At 39.5% G+C, this 25,880-nt stretch overlaps 2 protein-coding genes across 2 annotated transcripts in view; both read left to right on the top strand.

Annotated features, from left to right (window-relative positions):
* The window catches only part of LOC135710234 (putative odorant receptor 83c), a 41,396-nt gene extending 19,008 nt beyond the window's left edge, over nt 1–22,388 (top strand). Inside the window, exon 4 of the mRNA XM_065232750.1 lies at nt 22,290–22,388. Coding sequence (XP_065088822.1) covers nt 22,290–22,388 — 99 coding nt within the window. The remainder of the gene's footprint in view (nt 1–22,289) is intronic.
* Nucleotides 8,274–25,880, top strand: part of LOC135710239 (neural-cadherin-like) — a 1,396,020-nt gene continuing 1,378,413 nt past the window's right edge. The window contains exon 1 of the mRNA XM_065232757.1: nt 8,274–10,341. The gene's annotated coding sequence lies outside the window, so the exon portion shown is untranslated. The remainder of the gene's footprint in view (nt 10,342–25,880) is intronic.

Raw genomic sequence — 25,880 nt, 5'->3', positions numbered from 1 at the left:
GTTATGAAAGGAACAATAATAGGGCGTTAAAAAAGAGAAGTAAATATTAAAATGAATACATAACACAAAGAAAATCACTTCTCAGAGGTAGCGAGACAACAACGGCAGGCATGACAGGAAGGACGAAAGGATGGCGTAAAGGCAAGTCAGAGGAGCGATTGATGACTAATAGTGTTGGTAGTAACGACGAGGTATCCGGACGACTATATGAAGAATATTCAAATATATGTCGACAGAAGGTGGACCAAAGAGGAAACATGCGGCTGATAATGGCATCTACAGTGCTTTTCGGTTTGGACGAATAAACGTATCCTGGAATTGGGATATCTACAAGCAGTCATGCATCCTGCTTCTGGCAGTGAATAAATTATAATATTATGGATTCAGTAGTTATAAACTCTGATGGGAAGATCAACTTGATCTCGTAAGCGAAGCAAGATCGTTCGAAAAATGTGTGTTAAAATGTATCAAAACGAAATTTTAACTAAGCGATGTTAGCATTTTGAAGCTAAGTATAAGGAATACCATTAACAGACTGTGGAACAGATCGTATCAATTTTTAATGAAACCGAACGGAAGCGAAGAGGTGCAAACCCAACGTAAGCATGTTCGAGAAGCTGCGGCGACATCAACAGAGCAACTCACGGTGATGATGGTGATGGACGATGCACGATGATGGAGTCAAGATGGACGATGATGACGGAAATTCCATATGTCGGACAAGAATGGGAAGCCAACAAAAAAGAAAAAAAAATGGGTGCTAATAATCAAGCTAAACTCAAAGCACAGGCACGAATTCGAAATGCTAGAACCGAATGGAGAACGAGGACTGCCGCACTAGCAGTCTGAAATCAATCCGATGACTAGCCCAGAATCATAGAGACGAGTGGGGATCTGCAGCAGACAGACGACACGAGCAGCGTAAGGATGGACACCTCTGAGGAGCAAATATTAGGCTAAGTAGGTTTGTTTATATGTAACCGTTCCTAGTGAACCCATTTCTTTTGAACGCGATCCTTTCTAGATCACGTTCAAACTCATCGAGTAGGGGTAGATGTGACGACCCGCGCGCCATGTTTTCATTTACATCGGGCCGTCGCATTGTTTAGTTTTTTGTATGCCACCCCAAGGGTGTAGAACGCTGTTTCTTTAACGGCACTTATTTCAAGTGCAAGGCGTTGTTTGTTCTACGGTGGCTTGCTTTTAGTTCAAGTTCATTGCATAGCTATAAGAAGGTTAGTATATAAGTAAAATGATAAATAATAAAGGGAGTCAGTGCTTAGTGCTGGGGGCTCGGGAGAGAGTTTACCGTAGACGTGTGTCGTGAATCAGATGACAAATTCCAGTGCCGCCGCGCGCGCCACAGCAGTTCATCTAGGACGATTCAGTCAGAATCGGACCAAAATACCAGACGCAAAAAACGTAAATTAGTAATAGTGATCATGATGATGATGTTGTTGAGTTTTGCGGATGTTGTAAAAAGGCATAGTCGTGCTAGTCAAAGTAAAACTAATAGTAACAGTAGCAGTAAAAGTAACAAACCAGATAATCGTAAGACTCGTCCGGTCATTGTGATTAAACCGAAAGAGTCCAAACAACTTTGCGAAGAAGAAAACTCAGTTGGATCCAAAAAACACACAAAATCAGTAATTTTAGGAATGGTAAAGATGGCTCCATTATTGTTGAGTGTGCAACAGGAGCAAACTTAAGTGATGTGAAAAATGGTATTGAAAGCAATCTGGGTGAAAAATATAGTGCTGTTGTTCCCACTTCGGTGCCAAGATTGAAAATAGTGGGCATGAGTGATCAGTTTTCCTCCGATGTCTTTATTGACTACTTAAAAAGTTAAAATGAAGATAAGTAGTGAACATGTTTGAAAATCCACGCTTCACTTATAACAAGTTTAGTGTTGTAATTGAAGTCGATGTCAATACTTATAAATGTTTGTTATGGGCGGAAAAAGTAAATGTAGGGTTTGATCGGTGCTCGATAGTTCCCGCGATTAATGTGTTGAGATGCTTCAAATGTGGAGAATTTGGGCACAATGGATTGCGAAAATTGTGATAGATGCTCTAGGTGCAGCCAACAACACAAAACGTCGGAGTGTACGTCAACTGTATTGAAATGTATTAATTGTTTGAAAATGAATAAAGAACGAAAACTGAACTTGGACGTCTTTATTCATGGACCATTTAGCTCGGAATGTTGGCTCTATAAAAGACTTTTTGATCAGAAGAAAAGCAGCTTGCGTTTCAATAAATAGCAGCCAAGTTCCAGGAATGTGAATCAATTCGATTTTTATACTTGAATATTGCGGGGTTGTCAACAAGCTACGTAGCATAACCTCAGATTGTTGAGGAAAAACGTCCTCTTTTAGTTTTCTTATCTGAAACTCATATTGTAGAAACTGCTTGCTTGTGATCAGTATAGTATTCCGGGATATATTGTAGCTGCTTGTTTATCACATTCTAGACACACTGGCGGTGTTGCTATTTATGTCAAAGAATCAGTTCAATTCAACCTTCGTACCAACAAAGTTATTGATGGCAACTGGTTCTTGGGCATTACAGTTGTACGTGGCATGAAGATGGGTAATTATGGTGTTTTGTATCATTCTCCCAGTTCTAGTGACCAGCGTTTTGTTGAAGTTTTAGAGAACTGGCTCGAGACATTCCTTGATTCTAGTAAATTAAATATATTGGCTGGTGATTTTAATATTAATTGGCGTGATAACCATAATTCGAATCATTTGAAGCGTTTAGCTGAGTTTTTTTTAATTTAAAGCAAACGGCAAATGAATATACGAGTATTTCCAGGCACAGTAGAACTTGAATTGACCACGTTTATTCCAATTTTGATTCCATTTGTTCAGTTACGGATACTGATTTGAAAATAACCGATCATGAGACCTTAGTGATTAATGTCGTAGATCATGTTAAGGATAACGATAATTTTGTAAAATTGAACCTAGTTGAGAGGAGCGTGGATTTTCCATTCGCGGCCGGTAACTTAGATGAATCTACAGCTGTTCTTAATATCGCTTTGAAAACGTGTACCAATCAACTAGTTGAGCAAACGTTTGTTGCTTTGAAAAACTCGAACAGCTGGTACAATTTGGATCTTTTGCGTCTTAAACGGAAAAGGAACAAATGGTACAAAAAGTTTTGTAGATCTTATAATGACAATCATTGGACTAGGTACACAATCGCGCGTAATAAGTATTCACAATCGATAAAGAAAACTCGTTGTGAATATGTTCAAAGGAAGATTGATCAGAATCAAAACAACAGCAAAGAGTTATGGAAAATTTTGAAATCTTTATTAAAACCTAGTAATTTCAAACCGTGGTCCATAACTTTTAATGGCACATTAGAACAGTCAGAACAGGTAATTGCAGCTAAGTTTAATAATTATTTCGTAGACTGTGTTTCATTGATTGATCAATCCATTGAATTGGTCGATGAACCTGACGAAATAAAACAGCAAGTTAATAGTAGTTGTAGATTTGAAGTTTTTCACCCAGTTACATTAGATGAACTTAGAGTTATTTGTTTTTCATTAGGAAAATCGACTGGAGTAGATAATGTTAATGCTAGAGTTATTCAAGATTGCTTTCATGTCATTGGCCACATCTTTCTGGACCTTATTAATAAATCATTGCAGAATTGGACATGTGCCACAAATTTGGAAGGAATCCTTAGTGGTTCCTATTCAAAAAGTGGAACGATTAAAGCCGAAGAGTTTCGTCCCATCAACATGTTGCACACATTAGAGAAAATCTTAGAACTTGTTGTTAAAGGCCAGCTGTTGGAGTATTTGAATAGCAACTCTTTGTTGATACCAGAACAATCGGGATATCGGGAAGGTCATTCTTGTGAAACTGCATTGAATTTGGTGTTAGCAAAGTGGAAAGACAAGTTGGAGCGTAAAAATACGATTGTTGCTGATTTTTTGGATCTTAAACGCGCTTTTGAAACAATTTCTAGGCCCTTATTGTTAAGATCATTCAAGCGCTTTGGAATTACGAGTACTGCATATAAATGGTTTGAAAGCGTTTTGCCTGACATAACTCAACGGACTGTTTTTAATGATTCTGTTTCCAGTCCCGTGGGGAACAACCTTGGAGTGCCCCAGGGAAGTGTATTAGGGCCCCTTTTATTTATTATGTATATTAATGACTTGCGACATGTTTTACGGTTTTGCGACATTAATCTTTTTGCAGATGATACTGTGTTATTCATTGCAGCTAAGGATTTAGAAGTTGCCGTCTCACACTTGAATGAAGATTTGCGGTATCTAAGTAGATGGTTGAAGTGTAAGCAGTTAAAATTGAATACAAGTAAAACTAAATTTATGGTAATTTCGCGGAATCGATTAAATGAGAACGTCTCTGTTGTACTTGACGAGGAGACTATTGATCGTGTTCAGGAGATTAAATATCTTGGCGTGATTTTTGATGAAAAACTTACGTTCAACTCTCACATTGACAATGTCATCAAGAAAATTGCCAAGAAGTATGGAATTCTATGTCGATTGAAAAACGATTTAACTATTGCCAGTAAAATACAGCTATACAAATCAATCATCTCTCCTCATCTAGACTTTTGCCCATCCGTTTTATTTCTGTCCAATGCAACACAAACATCGAGATTACAGCACTTGCCGAATGAAATAATGCGTTTGATTTTGAGATGTAATAGATTCACTTCCTCAACTTTGATGCTAGACGCCTTACAATAGTTGTCGGTGAAGCAAAGAATTGTATATTTGACTATGGTGTTCATTTTTAAAGTAGTTAATGGTTTGCTGCCTCGATATTTGTGTGATCGAATTGAAAGAGGAAGTGACTATCATAGATATAATACTAGAAACGCGGATGAAATAAGAACACCACATTTCTTGACTTGTGGTTCACAGAATTCATTATTTTTTATAAATGTTTTTAATTCGATGCCTAGACACATTAACCGTGCAACAACATTAGCAGAATTTAAGAGACATTGCATTTCACACGTTTAAACTGTCGTTTGAATGGTTATCCAGTGATTTTTTTATGAATTGACAAATTATGTATCTTGACGAAGTTATTTTTAACGGATTATTTTGTATGGATAGCTGTTATAGTGACTTTTTAATAACACTAGTTTACAAAACAACATAAAAAGTGTGAACTTTAGTGGTTGACCAACGTTTCTAATGCAAAATCCTACGCTGAATTCAATGCCGTGGTCAGAAAAAATTAAAGTAGAGCCATTTTTGAGATATACAAAAATTTTGATTTTTTGAATTTTGGACAAAAGTACGATTACTAAAATGTCAATATCTTTGAAACTAGTGCACCAATTTTTAATCTTTTTTTATGAAAATGAAGCTAAATAAATTTGCTATCGTTCACTAGAATATTATGTCTTAATTGAAAATTTAATTTTGAAGTCATTTAAAAATTTACAGCATTTTTTTTTTTTTTTTCTGCGAATTTTCCATAAAAATCTTGTTTTAATCAACATTTTTAATGGGATAAAAAGATTCAAAAAATCATTCCATAATTTATTCTTAAAGTCCATTAAAAATTGGAGAAAGTGAGCCTTTAATGGATGAAATCGGTTGGAAATTGTCGAAGTTATGAAATTTTTTGTAAAATCATGGAAATTGAATGTTCCAAGATTGGCCGTTGTCCCGCTCCTAGGTTCATGCACCACTTCCAGTTAGCCTTTCTGTGGACGTGTACGCATACGGTGCATTTCACTAACACTACCAGCTGTCACGCAAAATTAAATGGGATATTTTCAACAATATAATTTACGCTAGTGTTTGTGAGACCGCTCGGCGAGAACCTAACGCAACCAACTCAATCTGACAGTTTTCTTTCTTTAACATTGCTTAACAATGTATACGACAAAACGTGAATTCAAGTGTAAAAATGATCCTCAAAAGTTTTGTTACGCGTGTGGCAACTATATATTTACAAAATCGGTCAATTTCACTGCTTCGTTGCAAACTGCATACAGGCTTTATTTTAAAATTGATCCTGGAGACTTTGACGAACCGTGGATTCCAAAAGTATTATGTGGTTCGTGCAAAACGTGCTTTGCTAGGTGGATGTCAGGCGCAAGGTAAATTGATTTTTTGAATAACTTTCATATAAACAATTTATGTACAGCATGGTAGTGCTTTGTTCTTTCCTGATCGACATTATCTTACTTCATCTATTTTTGATAAGTGTTAATGTCTTACTTACTAACTCACTTATTTGTTATCTGTCAGTCGCTATTTGTCCTTTGACATGCCCACCATATGGCGTCGACCGTTTTGTCATGCAACGGATTGTTATTTCTGCTTGACAAAAGTTAAGCAACAAGGACGTCACAAAACAGTTGAGTATCCACAAGTGGCTTCTATGACAAAACCTGTTCCACATTCAAGTTCGGTCCCGTATCCTGTTTATCCAAAGCGGAAACGAGCGCCCTCTGTTGAATCGACCGTTACAAAAAGTGAGGAGGAATTCAAGGAGGAATGCGAGGAAGACTTCGAGGTGGAATTGGAAAGAAACCCAAAACTGTTTACACAATCCGAATTTAATGATTTGGTGCGAGATCTCGACTTATCGAAGGAAAAATCCGAATTGCTGGCATCACGCTTGAAAAAAAATGCTCATAACTTCGACAATTTCAAACCGATTTCATCCATTAAATGCTCATTTTCTCCGGTTTTGAATGGACTTTAAGAATAAATTATGGAATGATTTTTTGAATATTTTTATCCCATTAAAAATGTTGATTAAAACAATATTTTTATGGAAAATTCGCAGGAAAAATAAAAAAAATGCTGTAAATTTTTAAATGACTTCAAAATTATATTTTTAATTAAGACATAATATTCTAGTGAACCATAGCAAATTTATTTAGCTTCATTTTCATAAAAAAAGATTTAAAATTGGTGCACTAGTTCCAAAGATATTGACATTTTAGTAATCGTACTTTTGTCCAAAATTCAAAAAATCAAAATTTTTGTATATCTCAAAAATGGCTCTACTTTAATTTTTTCTGACCACGGCATTGAATTCAGCGTAGGATTTTGCATTGGAAATGATCATCACCTTACCGAGTTCAAAAATGCTGTAAACTAGTGTAATTATTGCAGCACTGCAAAAACTATTTTGTTCGCCACGATGGTGATGATGGATTTTTGATATTTGATTTAATAGTAGTAGCAAAAAAAAAATTGTCTACAAAGGTTTGAGCCTCACGCGCGTATTACGGATATAGAGGACTGAATTTAACATTTGATAAAAAAAAAATCCAATTTTGAAGCTTATTTGGAAGATACCTTAAGTTAGTAGTTAGTTTTCTGGCAAATGTTGGGGGTTCGTGAGCATTCCTGACATTGCTGAAAATTATGATAGTATCAGATTGCGGGGTTATTAGTGTAATAGGATGCTTTGTTGATTGTTCATTAACTCTTGATTGCTTGTAATACTTATAAATATTTTAGGTGGACAAAAAGGCGAACTAAGAGGTGGACGCCTGAGCTTTTCCACATTTATATCGCTGTGAAGCAACTGTAAACTCTAGAGGAAATTTATATCTGTAACTGAAACCAGTTCGATTTTGTTTGCCAACCTGGTTAAAATGTCATATTTAAGTATCTTAAAGATAAATCGTCCAGCTCAAACCTTTGTAGGGGTAAGAGGTGGGACCATCATCATCATACTTTTGAACCAATGCAGTTGTATTCCTGGAATTTACCATGGATTTCAGGCAGCGTAAAAATCTGATTCGTCGTTATCTATATTTATACGTTAGCCAAGTTCAGCAGGTTAATAACTTGCGATCACCATTTTATGTCCTATCAACAAGATACACCGAGGGATGATTCATGCAGCTGCTCACTTTATGATTGACTTTTTCAACTGCACTTCATTTTCATTTGAACTCCTAATTGAAAATACATTAACTACGCTTGTTGCACAACAGCCACGCCTCCAGTTCAACATCACGGTTCAAACGGAAGTGCATTTGGATACGCAACCGGTACACATGTTTCGCTAAGGGATCGCCGTTTATTTTCCTTTCATCTGTTCCATCCATCGCCGACCACGGATGTACCTATTGAAGTTCATCAACTTACCATTCCAACTGTCCTCCGGTTATTTTACCAATGCGCTCCACACAGCTTTCGCCAGTGAAGTGACGTTCCAGTCCAGTTCTGGGTCTGCTTGGAAGCCTGTTCGTGTCGCCTTCTTCAGGGGAAAGGCTCTAGGGGGGTTAACGGGTCGCCGCGCATGCTCACCTATCGTTCCAGCGAAGCAGCCGAACGGGCACCGAAGGTAGCCAGGCACGAGGAACCACAGTGAGCCTGTGGAGTTTTCCAGCATCCAGCGTTTTTCCTCATTGGACTCAGTTATTCGCCGGATTCTGTGACGTTTGGATTTTTGCGGAATTACGCCCAAAGCCTGGTTCGAACCGAGTGCATTTCTCTGTGCCCGAGCGTATCGTGGATAATTATTGTGCATTCGGAGATTTCAGCTGAAAGCTGATTTCGATTTTGTTCGCTAGTACTGTGAAATTGGCAGGAGCTCATTTGGATTTTTCGGAGGTCGGAAATCGTTCAGGGGGTTGAATGTTTTTGTTGAGATAGGAATCGGAATCACCGAGCAAGTGCCGGATTGCGGAAACGGCAGAGGCAGTGTCAGCTTCTAGCGGTTTTCGCAGTGGGTGGGGAAAACCACCCACCGAATACGTATCTCCCACGTCAGGTGGCACCGAGTCAAGTGTGATGGGTATTGTGCAGTAGTGGTTGCACGGAAGCATCATCCACCAGCGACGACCGTTAGATATTTTCATTTCCTGGGAGATGGTTATAAATCGAATGAGATAAAATAAATATATTAAATTGGCAATTTGACGAATCCACCGGAATCGAATGTTCCTTAGTTCCAACAGACAACGCGAGTGCAGTGCCGGTGGTACGCGGAAGACGGGAGGCGAAAATTGACAAAGAAATCCATTCAAGTCGAAGAAGGTGAATCCATCCAGACCGACCGAGGTGTCGTGTGCTTCGGCGAAGATACGGTTTTTCAATTTCGAAGCTACACAATAGCGCTTGTGGGTGGCCCGAGGCTTTCAGCCATTCAGACTCAGTGAGCAGGAAAACGCAGTGTAAGAATAGAAGAGCAAAAGCACAATCAGAGTTGTCGAAGCTCGATTTCTCGATTCCTGGGTGGCACAAGATATTTCAGTTGGCGGAACCCATAGCCAGTATATCAGTAGAAGGCTTCATCCACGTGTAGACAGACGGTGTGTTGAAGGGGCGCCCAAGGTGCTTTATCCGATGACAACGTCGCCGGCAACGCGCCGAATTTCTCGTTAACCAGCCTATCGCCATCGGAATATCGTTCTTAAACCTCTCAACTGCTCTCCGACGATTGACGCCAGTGAGTGGGAAGAAAAGTGAATAAACGAATCACGCTTCAAGTGACGAAAACTCGGATTATACAGGTTTTGCTGACTGCTGGAAGTAATTCAATTATTGGATTAAATTTTCAAGAATCGATTCGTCGGTCTGGCAGTAAAATCTCCATTTTCAGAGGCACTTTAGGGATCGTTCCTCGAAGTGTGCTAGTGTGTTTGTGGGTCTGCTGGCAGGCATTAGCAGAATTAGGAGGTGGTTTCATGGCTCAGTGAACACCTCGTCCTGTACGCTAGGAGTCGAATTTCCGTGTACACAAAAGTGCTACCCCGGTGGTGCTTGTATCTCGTGTGTTTCGTGTGCAAATTGTGCTTGCGGGAAACCCCAACCCATCCAGCTTTCCTCGGAAAATAAAAGAAGAAATAATGGTGTGAGCCAAGGCAGCTTGTGCAAAATTGTGTTTATCCACCATTAAAAGGGAGCAGCTTTGCTGCTGAAGAATAGCAGCAGTAAAAGCATCATCATTATCATCATCATCATCGTCGTCGTCGTCGTTTGCTGTTTGTTGGGGTGTTTGCTGTGTGAGTGTGTTTAACCCAATTCCGTGCATTGTTGAAGCATCTTTCTCGAAATAAAATAAAATAAAAAAAAAGTGCGAAAAGCTACAAAAAGTGAGCAAGATAAAAGTGCAACCCCGGTGGTGCACGGTGTCAGAGTTGAAAACGACTTCGACAACGGCCTAGGGGCTAGATAGCAGCAGCAGCAGCAGTTTCAAACCCCAAAGGCGTGTGAGCTTACAGAGAAACCGGGGAGAACGAGTTTGTGCCTAGGAAAATTAACGACAACACCAGCAGCATCAAGCTTGGAAGCCACATCCTGAGGCTTACTGCAAAGTTAAAGGAAACAGAAAACAGCTGCTGCTAGGCGCAAAAGGTACGCAATCGTATTGCTCGTTAGAGATACAGCATTGGACGGTGGGAAGCCGGGTTAAGCTTGGGTGGGGATGGGGATTAATTTCCAACAGCAATTTTGTGTTTCCGCGAAAGAGTGTTCAGACTGTCAATGACGGAGATGGGTTGGGATGAAAGATTATCTTTCCTGTTTTTTTTTTTGGAGCCGTGGGAGCGATGGTTATTTGGAATGGGAGCACTTTTGAGTGTTCCGATGGATCGTCGCTGTTTGGAATTCTTGGTAAAGCTTGTAGGGTTAGGATACTCGATACAGGGATGCCTTGGCAGTTTGCAGCTGTCTTGTCGTTGTAACCCATCAGAACTTATTTTTTTTCTTTAATATGATAAGAGACAGATGAAAGTTGTAGCCAGTGCTGAGTTTGGTCAGTGTCATTTAATGATTCTACGCGATATTTACAAAGCTTATTTTTAACAATCTCATTCATTTTTCGTTAGTGACAAATATTCTCCGGGCAACAAAAAGTGTAATTTTGAGCATTCTGATTCACATTATTGTTATTCATACGTAGATGCATGTTTACTTTGATGCAGTGATTCTCAATTTTTTTTTATTGTGACCCACTTTAAGAAATATTATTAGTTCGCGACCCACGAATACTGAAAACAGATGTTGAATGGTCAAAATTACCTTAAAATTTCAAAAAGGGCTTTAAAACGCTAAAACCATACATTCAAACAGTGCCACAATGGTCTAAAGACAATGAAAGGCTAATCGATATGAATGAGCGGTACCATACGATGAAGAAGCATTACAACAAAATAAATGAAATGGGATAAGAAAACTGGCTCCGGGCCAACTTTTGACGCTAAAATGACCTTGCAAATTTTTTTTTTTTTAACTAGTTCGTTTATTTACTAGGCTCAGTCGTGTGTGACACTTTGCGGAGCCAAAATCAGTAATGTTTGATTTACATTTTAAATAGCAGTATTTCTAGGTTAGTATTGGGTACCAATTACTCGTGGCGGGCTCGAGGTTAATGGGTAACAATTTCAATTGGAAGGATCTAGGTAGGAAACTGGTTTCTGAAGCCTCCTTCAGATACTACTCTCGGACGGTTGACCAAATCCTGACTGGGCAGGGGCAAGTAGCACAGGAACAGGAGGATAATAAGACTGGGACACAATGGCGGGAAATTGTTAGGAAAGGAGGGGATAGTCACATCAAACTCTAACATCAGACAAACAAAGGAATTCGTAGATCGCTTGCATGTAGGGAAGATCACGTGTTCCCAATACATCTCTTACTTCACGGAAGGGTTGTCTACCTCGGGCCACTAGGGTATCCAATAGTCGTGCTCTGGAGGCGTCATTACCCGGGCAATACCAAACTGCGTGATCGATGTCATCATAACCGGTTCTGCACCTACATATATTGCTGTCAACGAGGTTTATTCTATAGAGATGTGCGTCTAGCGAGTAGTGGTTGGACATAAGTCTTGACATCACTCGAATGAATCCCCGACTTACATCCAGACCTTTGAACCACGCTCTCGAAGAAATATTTGGAATAATGGAATGTAACCACCGCCCAAGAGAATTATTTGTCCAATCGTTTTGCCAACTTAAAAGAGAACTCTGACGTACTAATGGGAAAAATTCATCATGTGAAATTCTTCTATCATAAATCTCGCCTTGTTGTGCGCCCACCTTTGCGAGAGAGTCTGCCTTCTCATTGCCTGGGATTGAGCAATGTGAGGGGACCCATACAAAGGTAATCATATATGATCTTTCGACCAGCACACACATCTGCTCCCTTACCTTTGAAAGGAAATAAGATGAGTGCCTACCTTGTTTCATCGACCGAATAGCCTCAATCGAACTGAGACTATCCGAGAAGATGAAGTAATGGTCTATGGGCATATCGGAAATCATCCCCAATGCGAAGTTAATTGCTGCTAGCTCAGCAACATAAACGGAACAAGGTTCCTGAAGTTTCCGAAAGGCGGTTGAGTATTCATTGAAGACGCCGAAGCCAGTGGATCCATCAATGCGTGATCCATCAGTGAAAAATCTTCTATTGCAATTGACTTGTTGGTACTTTTCAGCAAAAATGTGGGGAATTGAGATAGGTCGAAGTTGATCTGGAACTCCTTGAATAGCCTGTTTCATGGAGAGATCGTAGTCAATGGGGGAACTGTAGTTAGTAAAGCATACACGAGAGGGGGTATAGCAAGGAAGGCTAATATCCGATGACATATAATTAAGATAGATTCGCACGAATCTAGACTGGATGCTCAATTCGAGCATTTCTTCGAAGTTTTCAATCACAAGGTTGTTACTGACACTACATTTAATCAATATTCTTAATGAGAGCTCCCAGAATCGGTTCTGCAGGGGTTTTACGCCCGCTAGGACCTCTAGGCTCATATTGTGTGTTGAATGCATACAGCCAAGGGCAATACGTAAACAACGATATTGAATACGTTCCAATTTGATTAGGTGGCTTTTTCTTGCCGAGTGGAAGCAAAAAGAGCCATACTCAAGAACTGAAAGAATAGTCGTTTTATATAGTTTAATGAGGTCTTCCGGGTGAGCACCCCACCATGTCCCGGAAATTGATCGTAGAAAGTTGATCCTTTGTTGACACTTTTGTTTCAAATACGTAATGTGGGTACCCCAAGTGCATTTTGAATCAAACCAGACTCCAAGGTATTTGAAGGTTAAAGATTGGGTAATGGTAATGGTAATGTTTAGACGCAGTTGGGCTGGAAACCGCTTCCTTGTAAACACTACCAATTCAGTTTTTTGCGGTGAAAACTCGATCCCTAAATGTCTTGCCCAGAGAGACAGATTATTTAGGGAATTTTGCAATGGTCTTTGCAAGATTTCTGCACGTGGACCTCTCATGGAAACCACGGCATCATCTGCAAGCTGTCTAAGCGTGCATTGATTATCTAAGCAGTTATCAATATCTTTGACATAGAAATTATAAAGTAAGGGACTTAAACATGAACCTTGGGGTAAGCCCATGTAGCTAATTCTAGAAGTTGTCAGTTGACCTAGATTGAAGGTCATTTGTTTTTCTGACAGCAAATTATACAAAAAATTATTCAAAATACCGGGTAATCCACTACTGTGCAAATTGTCTGACAGTATGTCTATGGAAACCGAATCAAATGCGCCCTTAATATCCAAAAAGACTGAAGCCAATTGCTCCTTGTGCGCAAAGGCCAGTTGAATATCAGATGAAAGCATCGCTAGACAATCGTTTGTTCCTTTACTCTTCCGGAAACCAAATTGCGTATTTGAAAGTAGATTGTTTGATTCAACCCAATGGTCAAGTCTTAATAGGATCATTTTTTCTAATAATTTCCTCAGGCATGATAACATAGAGATCGGACGGTAAGAATTGTGATCAGACGCTGGTTTCCCAGGCTTTTGAATAGCTATTACTTTAACCTGTCTCCATGCTGGTGGAACTATATTGAATTCCATAAATGAATTATATAGGTTAAGTAATCGTCTTTTAGCGATATCGGGGAGGTTTTTTAGAAGGTCAAATTTGATCATATCGCTTCCCGGAGCAGAGTTATTTGATGAAAGAAGTGCCATTGAAAATTCCAGCATTGTAAATGGTTCATCCAGAGAACCGTTACTTCGGGCTGTATCCCGTAAAGTTGGTTGTGCTGGAACAGAATCTGGACAAACCTTTTTAGCGAAGTCGAATATCCATTGGGAGGAGTATTCTTCACTCTCATTGGAAGATGAGCGGTTTCGCATATAGCGAGCCTTTTTCCAAAGCGTTGTCATCGAGGTTTCTCTAGAAAGTCCCTCGATAAAAGTACGCCAGTAATTTCGTTTCTTTGCTTTTAGTAAGTTTTTAAGCTTTTTTTCAAGCTTTAGATACTTTTCAAAAAGCTCAGATCTTTCATGTCTACGATAATCTTTAAAGGCATCGGATTTCTCAAGATACAACTTTGTGCATTCGTCATCCCATCCAGGGGTGGCGGGTCTTCTTTTGAGCGATGCACTTGGAACACGTCGTTTCTGAGCTTCTAATGCGCTTTTGTAGATTAGCTCGGTAAAGAAACGATACTCTTCCAGTGGTGGTAGAGGATCGGTAGAATCAATACCAAGAGTTACCGCCGATACAAATTTTTGCCAATCAATGTTCCTCGTGAGGTCAAAAGGAACTTGAATTGACTGATCTGTTTTTAGACGACCACTTTTGATTGAAATAATAATTGGCAAGTGATCACTACCATGGGGATCATTGATAACCTTCCACAGACAATCTAATGATAGTGAGTTAGAGCACAAAGAAATGTCAAGACGGCTCTCTCGAGCAGGAGGGTTTGCTATACGTGTTGCTTCACCAGTGTTCAAGATAGTCAAGTTGAAATCGTCGCACAAATCATAGAAAATACCCGCTCTATTGTCATCGTATGATTCGCCCCAACCAGTACCGTGTGAGTTCATATCGCCCAGTATTAGAACTGGAGATGGAAGGATATTAACTGAACTCCAAAGCTGACGGCGGTTTATGGAAGTCCTTGGAGGGACATATACAGAAGCTATGCAAAGATCTTTGTTCTTCACATTTATTTGGCAAGCGACAATTTCAATGCCTGAAATTATTGGGATTGAGATTTTATAGAAGGGGTAGCACTTTTTGATCCCCAAAAGTACGCCACCATATGAATCATCTCGGTCCAGGCGAATAATGTTAAAATCGTAGAAGTTTAGTTCATCTTCAGAAGAAAGCCAAGTTTCACAGAGTGCAAATATATCACAATCAGAATTGTGAATCAAATACTTGAACGAGTCTAATTTAGGTATTAAACTACGACAGTTCCATTGTAATAAAGTGATCATATCTTGATCCTCACTCGACGAATTATCCATCGAAAGATATGAATTCACCAATGAGGGGCCATGATGCAGTCAATTGCTTGAAGTAGTTTCCGACTATAGGAACAAGCAGGTCAATAAGCCCTCTAAGTGGCGATTCGTCGGGAAAGCCGAGGGCATTCAAAATATTATCCACAATGTCCTTAAATTTAATCTTTCCTCGCTTGGACGGGAGAGTTTTCTTTGAATTGCGAGTAGACGTGGTGTTTATTTTTGGTAACCTCTTACGATTACCTTTATTAGGTAGCGGCGGGGTGGAAAAGCTGCAGCAAGGATCAGATGGAGCAGCAATTACCGATTTGTTCGGGTTTTTCAATGAATCCCCGCTACCTTCAGATTTTTGCATGCTTTTGAGAGTGGTTTTATTTTTTTTCCGGCGCACTCCCGGGGAGCTAGTCGGCTTCCTTTTACCGGGGGCGTGTACCTCCGGAGACTCACTCTCATCTGCTATGTCAGAGTCCAGTTCATCGGAAGACAAAATCTCAAAAGTGTTTTCATTTTGAGCGGCTGATGCCAACGAAGCAGAGGATCCATTTTGCAACTTAACCATTTCTGCAAACGTCAGCTTGGAGCGTTCTTTTATTGAACGCTTCACATTGTTGGTACGCTTCTTGTACGCGGGGCAGTCCTGCAAAGCATGAAGAGGTTCTTTGCCGCAGTAAGCACATTTAGTTGCTTCCTGTTGGCAAGCACCCTCCATGTGGTCTTGGCTACATTTGCCACAACGGGGCTTGTTGTCACAAAAAGCAGCTGTGTGTCCCAACTTTTTGCAGTTGGTACAATTATATACCCTTGGTACAAAAAGTCGCACCGGGAAAAAAACATTTTCAATTTCTAAGAACTTTGGGAGAACCGATCCAGCGAAAGACACCTGTAGTGAGCCTGAAGGGGAATAAGTCTTTTGACCATCTACCGTGGTCGCTGAATACAATATCCTGCAACCCAGAACGTCCACGGTAGATGTAGCAGCATTTTGAAGGCGCCCCATACCTTCCATGACGTCATCACACGTCAGGCTCACTGCAGAGACCACGCCGTCTATCTCCACATCTCGAGATGGGATGTAGACGTAATACTCTTTGTTATAAGCCTCGTCGTCAGCAATATCATTTGCGATATTATATGTAGGTGCAGTTATACGCAGTTTGTTCCGATTGACCTGATGAAATTCGGTCCCCGGGAAACGACGCGTCAATATTCTTTTAATCCCTAAGAAGTTAAGGGCTTTCTCTTTCTGCCGAAAATAGACAACCCAAGGCGAGGCAGAGGACGCCTGATAATGGCGCTTTCTAAGTTTATCATTGGGAGGCTTACTGCCCCCCTTTGAACCATCCATTAGAAATTAAAAATTGTCGTCAAAAAGTAATTATTATTTGACTTTTTTTTTATTAACGAGCCACCCTATGTGGAACGATTCTACTGGGGGAGAGACAGACGATCCACAAGCAAACAGTCAGAGGAATGGGAATACAAAAACAGAAACGTGCTGCTATTTGCCCTTACCGTTTCTACTGCTATACTGTTGCTGCTCTGCCACAATAGATGCCGGTCGTACACACCGTCCGTGCGGCGGCTCACTGCTTTCTGCTGGTTATTGTTTCCAGTCGTACACACCGTCCGTGTGGTTGTCGTTTGCCGATGTGTATTACACGGCTCTTGCTGCTGACTATGGCTCCGATAAAATCAATTTGATATCTTCGAGCGGGTTAAAGATGGACAGTCCGATCGTAGGCTTCGCCAGGATCGGCTGCTTCCTTATGTAGTGCGCGAGTCACCTGAGGCACAAAAACTGCTTTCAGAAAAAAAAACTTTTCGCGGTGAAAACACTTTTAAAGCTATGCCATGTGACGAGACAACAGGCCTTGATGTTGCTCATTCGCAAGCAGAACGAGGAATGGACCTTGCAAATGTAAAACATAGCCTAGTGGCCTCAAAACGCTGAAAGGGTTTTGGTCCTGAAAGCTATCAAAATATTCTCGAAAATGCCAAAATAACCTTACACTCTAATCCAGGCCTCGGATTTTCGGTACTTTTCGAACTGAACTCTTCGGAAAAATTAAAAAAATCAGTTATTTTTTTTATAATTGATATTTTATTCCAAACTTGTGCAGACTTTGTACAGTTAACCCTATTTATTTTTATCTAATTTTCCAGCTGTTGAAAAACCCGGTGAGCTGAATGCAGTGTGTAGAGACGCCAAATTATTAAAAATGAGCACAACATAACTATAAGCTAGCTTGCAATGACTCAAATGGCATCAAAGCACTAAAATGCCCTAGAATAGTTTGTTCTTCAAATCTCTAAAACGGCCAGACAACTCTTATAACCATTTTTTAAAATTACATCTGAAATGTCAAAATGGTCCTTAAACGCCAAAAATGGCCCGAAAAAATTAAAAAATGGCATGGAATATCCAAACTGGCTTTAAAATCCTGAATTTATTGAAAGCCAAATTTACAGTCCAGAAAACGCCAAAAAGAAAACCCAAAAATCGCCCAAATAAACCATAAATTACAAAATTATTTTAAAACGTCAAAGTTGGATTTAATCAATATGGTTGCAATTGGTTTTAATTTCCGCAACTTTTTCGTAATTTTCAATTCAAGCAAAGATTGAAGCTTGAAAAATTGAAACCAATAGAATGTTAATAAAATTAGGATTATCCCACACAATTTTTAATTTAGATGAGTTTTGTACGACCTTTTTTAAAACAATTGGATTCTTTAATTCTGAAAAATGTATCGTTTTTTATGCATCATCTAAAAGAGCTTTGTTTTCTGAGCACAGCGATTTTTTTTTTCGAACGCACACACTTTCATCTCGATTTTAAATTCAAGATTTAAAGCAAAATAATAACTCTACTGTTTGACACTAAACTAACAAACTGACAGCTCGCTTCCATACAAAGTGACACCGAGGGGCACTAATAAAGTGATTTTAGCAAATGCAATCGTACTTATTTGAAATAATTTCAGTGTACCAAAATTGATGAAATTTTGGGTTTGGGGTCCATTTTCAATGCAGATTACGAATATGCATTTAGCTCAATACCCTTAAAGAACCCTATCTATTTGCCTGAATTTCTTCAACGCATTTGGGAGCAGCCTGAAACATACCGCACAGTGGTCTGAAAGTGCCAAAACGTGCGTTTTTAGTTTTTGTGAAATCCAAACTATAGTAAACCGTGTACAGATAATCGTTTTCTTGCATTTGTACATAGAGGCTCCTTCATACGTCACTTTCTCTTGGTGTTGAAGGAAGAAAATTCGAAGTCCGTAAAATCGAAGTAGGCATGCAAAAAAAAAATGCGTTGCAAACCCACGTGTGGTAAAAGTTTTGATTCCAAATTCTAAATTGTAGTGACCGGTTGACTGGACAACCGGCAGTTTCTCGTGGCAGGTGAGTTCCGTTGTCTACACTGAAAACATTATTTCGTTATTTCCTTCACGGTCATTTCGTAAAAATGATTTTCGTAGATATAACAATTGTTTCGTTATTTGTGCGAATCGTTCGTATTGCATTTCAACATATACAATGCCAACATTACGCATAATTCGTACAATACAAGAACAGTCTTTCGTATGGATGTCAACACTGCCTACAAACATCATGTGTGCATTCGTGAATACTATGAAACCATTTGTTCACCTACGAGAATCATTCGTTTAAACAAGCTTTTATAAGCACGTTATTCGTGAACATTACGAATCTATTCGTTGAGGCACTAATTACTTTCGTTCGTAGTATGAATGTTCACGAGTCAGAAGTAAACAAACATTTTGAAGTGAGATTGTGTACGTCGTATCAAAAATCGATTTTGTTTTCGATGCGGTGGTGTCCTCGTCGGACTGAAATGGTGTTGTGTGACTATGGTTCGCTATTTGAGGAGGAACAACATGACAGTTTAAGTCTTCTGCGCTTAGGGTTACCACATCAAAAACTTGAAAAGGAGGACATTTCATTTTAGGTTTGGAGATTAAGGAGGACAATTATTTCTTTTCTTAACATTAAAGGAGGACAATGAGTTTTTATCAAACGATTTAATAATATGTGCGCTATCACAAAATTCATGATTTGCAAAGGTTTAATTGAGATTGTTCATAACTTGTACTCGTTATTAATTCAATTAATCTTCTCGTTATACTTTTGAAAAATGCATCAAAGTAGCCCTCATAATTAATGTTTGATACTTGAAAATGATCTAGTCTAGCTTATTTGCATGAAAACTACAGCTTTACAGCCTTAAAACCATCTGAAATTTTATAATGTACAAAAATCAAGATACACGTCATCGCTGATTGAAACCGAAGTGACTGTTTGTAAAATCAGATACGTCGATTTGAATATTTATGCTTGGAATACCTAAAATCTCATAGAAACAGAACGTCAAAATCGAAAACGTATTGCATTCAATCTGTTGTTTGATTTATTTATTTTTTATTTAATTTAATTTTTCTATTAAACGGAAGTCTGGCACTGGACCATTCCGTTGTCCACGCTGTCTGCGCTGTGCAAGTGATCCATCTATTCACGTCCTGCATCGGTACCTTGTGCGAGTACCGAGGATCAGATGGGCCTGACCCAGGTAGGTTGTTCGCCTCGATGTTCCCTGGGATCCCGCAGTGTCCGGGAATCCATGTGTAGGTAGTGTTTGGTGGCGCAATCTTCAGGATGCCCTGGATCCAGGGGTGAACCGGAACCTCCGACGAAAGGGCCTGAATAACACTGCGGGAGTCCGACAGGATCAGGATTGGGCGATCCGCAGGAACCGTGACGGCATGAAGAATAGCCGCTGCTTCTGCCGAGAACACCGAACATTGTTTTGGCAGATTTCTACTCGTTGAGGAAATGTCACCAGCGATTCCCATTCCGACTCCAGCTCTCGATCTTGACCCATCCGTGTAACGATGCATGTAGTTTGGGTACAATCCGGTCAGCTCTGTTACCGATCTCCCAAGGGCTACGGAATTGTCCCCGGCTCTGAACTTCTCCTTTATCCGGCTGTCGATGTTTGGTGCGGGAGATTGCCAACTTTTATCTCCGTACCAGTGAATCTTGGCCACTGAGGGGAGCTCTGCGTTGGCGATTGTACGGAGAACTCTGTCCCTCTCGCTAAGGAGGCAGATTCTGTCGTTTCCGGCGGTATTTGCTGAAAATGTAGCGGCTTTGTTGGCAATGGCTGCATAGATGCGGTACCGGAAAGGGAGAATGCCGGCTTCGACACAGCTAGCATCGGCTGGCGTCGAGGATAGGAGACCGGAGATGATGCGCGTGTAGCTATTGTACACCGGAGCGAGTATTTGTATTGCCTTGTCGGTGGCGATGCCGGTCAGCTCGAGTCCATACATCAGCCGGCTGTCTACAATGGCCCGGGCAACACGAAAACGTACTTCTTTGTTGTTGGACCGGTGGGTACGGGAGACAGCTGGCCTTGACCCCTTGAAGGTGGTGTTTAAAACTGAGAGACCGATCAATGACAACCCCCAGCAGTTTCATAGTTTTCTTCAATGGGATAGCTTGATTACCGATCTTTATGGAAGGCCCGCAGACCAGATGTCAATACTGGCAAACGTGGCACCTAGCGCTCTTTTCAGCAGACAGCTGAAAACCTTTCGAAGCGGCCCATCTGGCAACGGCAAAAACCCATGCTTGGGCTCTAATCCTCGTTCGTCCCGGAGTTTGACCTGTGGCTACGATTAGAACATCGCCTGCGTGCACGAAAATGCAGACGTTCGCTGGTAACCAGTCGAAGACACTGTTCATTGCTAACAGGAGCAAAGTGACAGCGATCACTGAACCTTCGGGAACGCCAGTTTCCTCGCGGAAAGTGCGGGATTTGGTATTGTATTATCTACCGAGGCTAGTCAAGAAATTTTGGACGAAATGGATGATATGGCCGCTAAGGCCCCAGCTGACGAGTTGCTTCAGTGCCGTGGGCGTCCGTACGGTTGAAGGCTTTCGCCCGTACATGGACGCCCGCAGTACTGAAGCAACTCAATGTGTGTAGTTGTGATCCATTTGGTGAATTTTAACTTAAATTTGACAGATAGAAAATTTTCAAATAAACATGCTATTGTACCACGATGTCAATTATACAAGGTCTGGCCCAACCGGCTTATTGGTATTAGTGAAATGTGAAAATGTCTAGTGGTGGTCGTATTTCATCGCAATGTTTATCTTTTTACACGAAACAGCTGTTTTCTGTGACGACACGTCTGCTAATCGCAGTATAGAATGTTGTGCTGCCGTGACATCGGCATTCGCTTGCTCAGCAATGTTTACAACATTTTTGCCTCTAACACTAGCAAGCTGCCTGTTGTTCCAGACCTTGTATGATTGACATCGATTGTACCAGACTTATTTCTGGCAGACCAGGAATTAATTTTGGCAAACACCTTTTCGGAAATCACACAATCAACAACAGAGAGATTTTCGAACATTGTAATTTATTTTCGAAATGTCAAATTTAAGTAAACATTCAGAAAAAATGGAACGCAGTGTTACATTTGATGAATTTTCACTGATACTTCGAAAATAAATTATAATGTTTGAAGATCCCTCTGTTGTTCATCGTCCAACTTTCGAGAATATAATTTGTCAAAATTGATTCCTGGTATGTCTGAAATAAGCAAGTTTATTTGAAAATTTTCCATCTGTCAAATTTAAGTGAAAGTTTACCAAATGGATCGCAGCCTTAATGTGCGGGGGTTGACAGCTGTAGTATACTCCTAGTCTCACCATCGAATGGTATTTGCTAGATAAGATGAGGTTAAACAAATAAGCTCTGCAAACAACGCTCTTTGAAAACAATTTTATGAATATGTAACTGGAATAAATGCAAGGATTAAAAAGGAGGACATTTTCGGGCAAAAGGAGGATGTAGAAAAATTATTGAAAAAGGAGGACATGTCCTCCTTTAGGATACCATATGGTAACCCTATATGCGCTGCCGAGTTGTTTAAGGACCATCTCTGAAACAAGCAGTCAGGTGAGTTCAGTGAGAAATTTACAAGCGTGACAATTGCTGATTGAACTTATCTCTTTCTATCTGTTCCACAGCCTGACGATCATTTCTTCGACGAGAATGAAGCCGATTCACAGTGGCTGGCGCACCCAGACCGCAATCTGGACAGCATCCTGATAGTGGGCGCTGCATAATTCTCTATGATCATCACATCGAAAATAAAAATTTCGAGCTACTGGAACGTGCAACCGGCCAGCTGCTTGATAATCTTCAGGAGAGGTTCAAAGCGACTCAATCGAAGCGGGTTCTCTTCATCGGTGACATGCTGCCGTAGAATATGGACTTTGGACCTCACAAGGCTTCAGGAGATCCTAATGCGGTAGAGTCTCTACAGTAGCAGTCCCATACCACAGAACAAACTACGGCTACAACAACCCTTTCGATTAGTGTCTTCGCTTGTTCAATGTTGTCTGTGACGAATTCGATTTTAACTTGATTAAAAACGTTTTTAGAAATAGGATTAGTAGTAATTTCTAGTTTATAAGTAAAATAGTTCAGTCTGTACGACTACTCGAAGACGGTGATAAATAAATAAATAAATAAATACTACCATCGCACCAGAAGCCAGACAAGCTGTTCGATTTCTACAAGCCTGTGAGAGTTGCTAAGTGAAAGATTTTCAATAAAGTTTTAATTTTGGCTAAACTGAAGCGACCATTTTTCATTGCAACGAAATTTTCGCTTCCCTTCTTTTGTATGTAAACGAATGTTTCGTAGTATTCTCAAATTTTGGGCTATTTACACGAATTATTTGTATTTATTTTCTGAAATATTCGTAGCCAGTGTGGCAATGTTTCGTAAGATATAAGAATGTTACGAACAAAATTATTTTGGGGATTTTAACGAAACTAGCTTCGTATACACAACGAATTTATTTCGTTGCAGAAAACAACGAATGAATTCGTGGCACAAACAAACGCATTCGTTGTACATACTAAATTTTATTTTCAGTGTATTGTAGTCTTAAAAAAGTGACTGAACTCCGATTGGTCTAGTGTCGGTAGTAGTGACCGATTGATTGAACGAACAGTGGTCCTTGTTCTTCCCGGAATGTGATTCTCGGTGTTTGTTGTAGTAACCGGTTAACTGAACGAACATTGGTCCTTAAATCATCTGACCCGTTAATTTCAACAATAAGACCCCTTCCAAAACAAGCAAAACTCCCCAGCAAAGTCCAGCATCAAAATGACAGCAAATTGAAATCAAGTTTTGATATCAACATCAAACTGAAATCATAATTTGATATCAGTTTACGGAATTGTCTAATTTAATACCAAATTTTGTGTACATTTGCTGTACATTTCTAGATAGAGCTGGAATTAGGGCGTAACAGCTTTTGTAAACAATGATTTCTTTTGATGATTTCTAGATAGTTGAGGCTTGCCAATGCAAATCAACAACACCATCGGGTAGGAGAAGACTTCCCCTACCCGACGGTTATGTTGGTTTGCGTTTTGTCACCCCCCCCCCCCTTCAAAATTTTGAAATATCACCAAGGGGGAAATAAAATAAAACTTTCAGTGTATATTTATTTTTCGCAAATTCATTTGGGTATCGATACTCGCTTTGCTAGATTTTATTATGTTGTTCTTTTAAGGAATTTTCACATAAATTGGTACTTGACCAGTACGGCATGACAGGTCCTTGAAATCGGATCAGCCGGTTTCAGTTGTTGAAAACGGATTTTATCGAACATCATTCCTAATCTTGTTTGGCAACTCACTAGGTAAGCCATCTTCAATCTGATCGATCCCTCTTGTTCGTTGCGCACATCTTCGTCTTGTCCCAGTCGGATCACTACAAAGAACCATTTTCAGTGGATCGTTATCCGACAATATTACGATGTGCCCAGCTCACCATAGTCGCCAGATTTTTGCATTCGATCTACATTTCTTAACTTACAAACCTTCTGCAATGATACTTAATGATTCACTTATTTTCTACAGTGATTCAACAATTTCCGAGCTAAATACCATCTTTTCAAAATTGGATTAAAATTTTTAGAAGTGAGACCAAATTAGAAACGATTCAGGAAATTCCTAACTGAGGTGACACTTTTCAAAGCAGATTCAAAACTGAGTCTGAACTTTTTTGAAGTGAGTTCAAACTTTCGAATAAGTCATCAATATTTTTCTAACTGAGTCTAAACTTTTCTGTTCTGTTATTCAATTCTTTTTAAAGTTGTCAAAACTTTCCTGAAGTGATTCAACATATTCCAAAGCCAATCTTTAATGATTTGGTTTCGCATTTTCTGAAGTGAGGCAACATTACCTGATTAATCCTTTTCCCAAATGAATCCAAGGTTTCCTGCATTGATTCAACTTTTTCCGAACTGAAACCAAACTAGTCAGAACGGGTTTGATATTTTCCCAAGTGAGCTTCAGATTTTTGTTAACTGCTTTGGCATTTGGCAAGGACACAATCTTGCTTAGTGAAAGTGTTGAAAGTTTTCCGAAGTGAACCGACAATTTTTTGAGCTTAAATTTTCCAAATGGTGTCCAACCTTTTCTGAAGTGGTTCAAAACCTTCCTTAGGGAGTCCAAACTTTTCTGTTGAGTGATTGAATTATATTGAATGTTAGTCTGAGCTTTCCTGAAGTGATGTACCTAACTTTTAACGTAGATTCCGCTCCCTTCTATCCGTTCCTCGTTCTTGTGAGATTCACATCCTTTGAAAATTAGGCTGAGATTTCGTGTGCTCATACCTCATGGTAGATTTTTTTTTAATGCAAGCACAATTGTTGAGAAAACTGGGTTTACATCCACAAAAGTACGTATTTTTATAGAAATTTAGGTTTTTTGATCAGCCAAGTTGGATTTTGGCTCCGTCCTTTGAAAAACAGACTTGAATGTTATGGAATAGACCTTTGTGAGTTCATACGTGATGGTAGATTTTTTTGAAGCCAGGTTGGATTTCGGTTCAATCTTTTGAAATTTGTGCTTGGATTTTATAGAATGGAACTTGCTGAATACCGGAAGGACGAACCTGGTTAATATTCACAAAAGAAGGTATTTTCATAGAAAATTAATTTTTCTGTTTTTCTGAACTGAATTTTGGCTTCTATCTTTGTAAAATAGGCTTGTATTTTAATAGAAGTTGCTGAATCCGTACGTGAGGGTTGAATTTCTTCAATATTTGAGAATACCGAGATTAAATTCACAAAATTACGTATTTTCATTAAAACTTTGATTTTCTGTTCTGCCAAGTTGAATTTCGGCTCTGATTTTGTAAATAGAATCGAATTTTATAGAATGCACTTTGCTGAATCCAAACGTGATGGTAAACTTTTTGAAGCATGCACAATTTTTTAGAAAACTGGATTTGAGTTCTCAAAAGGACGTATTTTATGGAAATTTGGGTTTCTTGTTCAGCCAAGTTGAATTTCGGCTCATTTCTTTGAAAAATGGGCTTGTATTTTTTAGAATGGACCTTGCTGAATCCAAACGTGAAGGTTGAACCGGGTTTGCAATTCGAAAAGGTTTTTTTTGTTTTCCTTTTCTGCTAAGTAGGATTTTGATACTGTCCTTTGAAAGTTATTCTTAGATTTTATAGAATTGACCTTACTGAATTCATATGTGATGATTATTTTTTAAGCACACACCAAGCCAAAACTACGTATTTTTGTT

Source organism: Ochlerotatus camptorhynchus, unplaced genomic scaffold (genome assembly GCF_037179485.1).
Source record: "Ochlerotatus camptorhynchus isolate MF236.1 unplaced genomic scaffold, CSIRO-AGI_Acam_v1.1 ptg000372l, whole genome shotgun sequence".
In the NCBI taxonomy this organism is placed as follows: domain Eukaryota; kingdom Metazoa; phylum Arthropoda; class Insecta; order Diptera; family Culicidae; genus Ochlerotatus; species Ochlerotatus camptorhynchus.
Note: the sequence above shows the minus strand (reverse complement) of the source record. Positions and strands in the feature narration are given on the sequence as shown.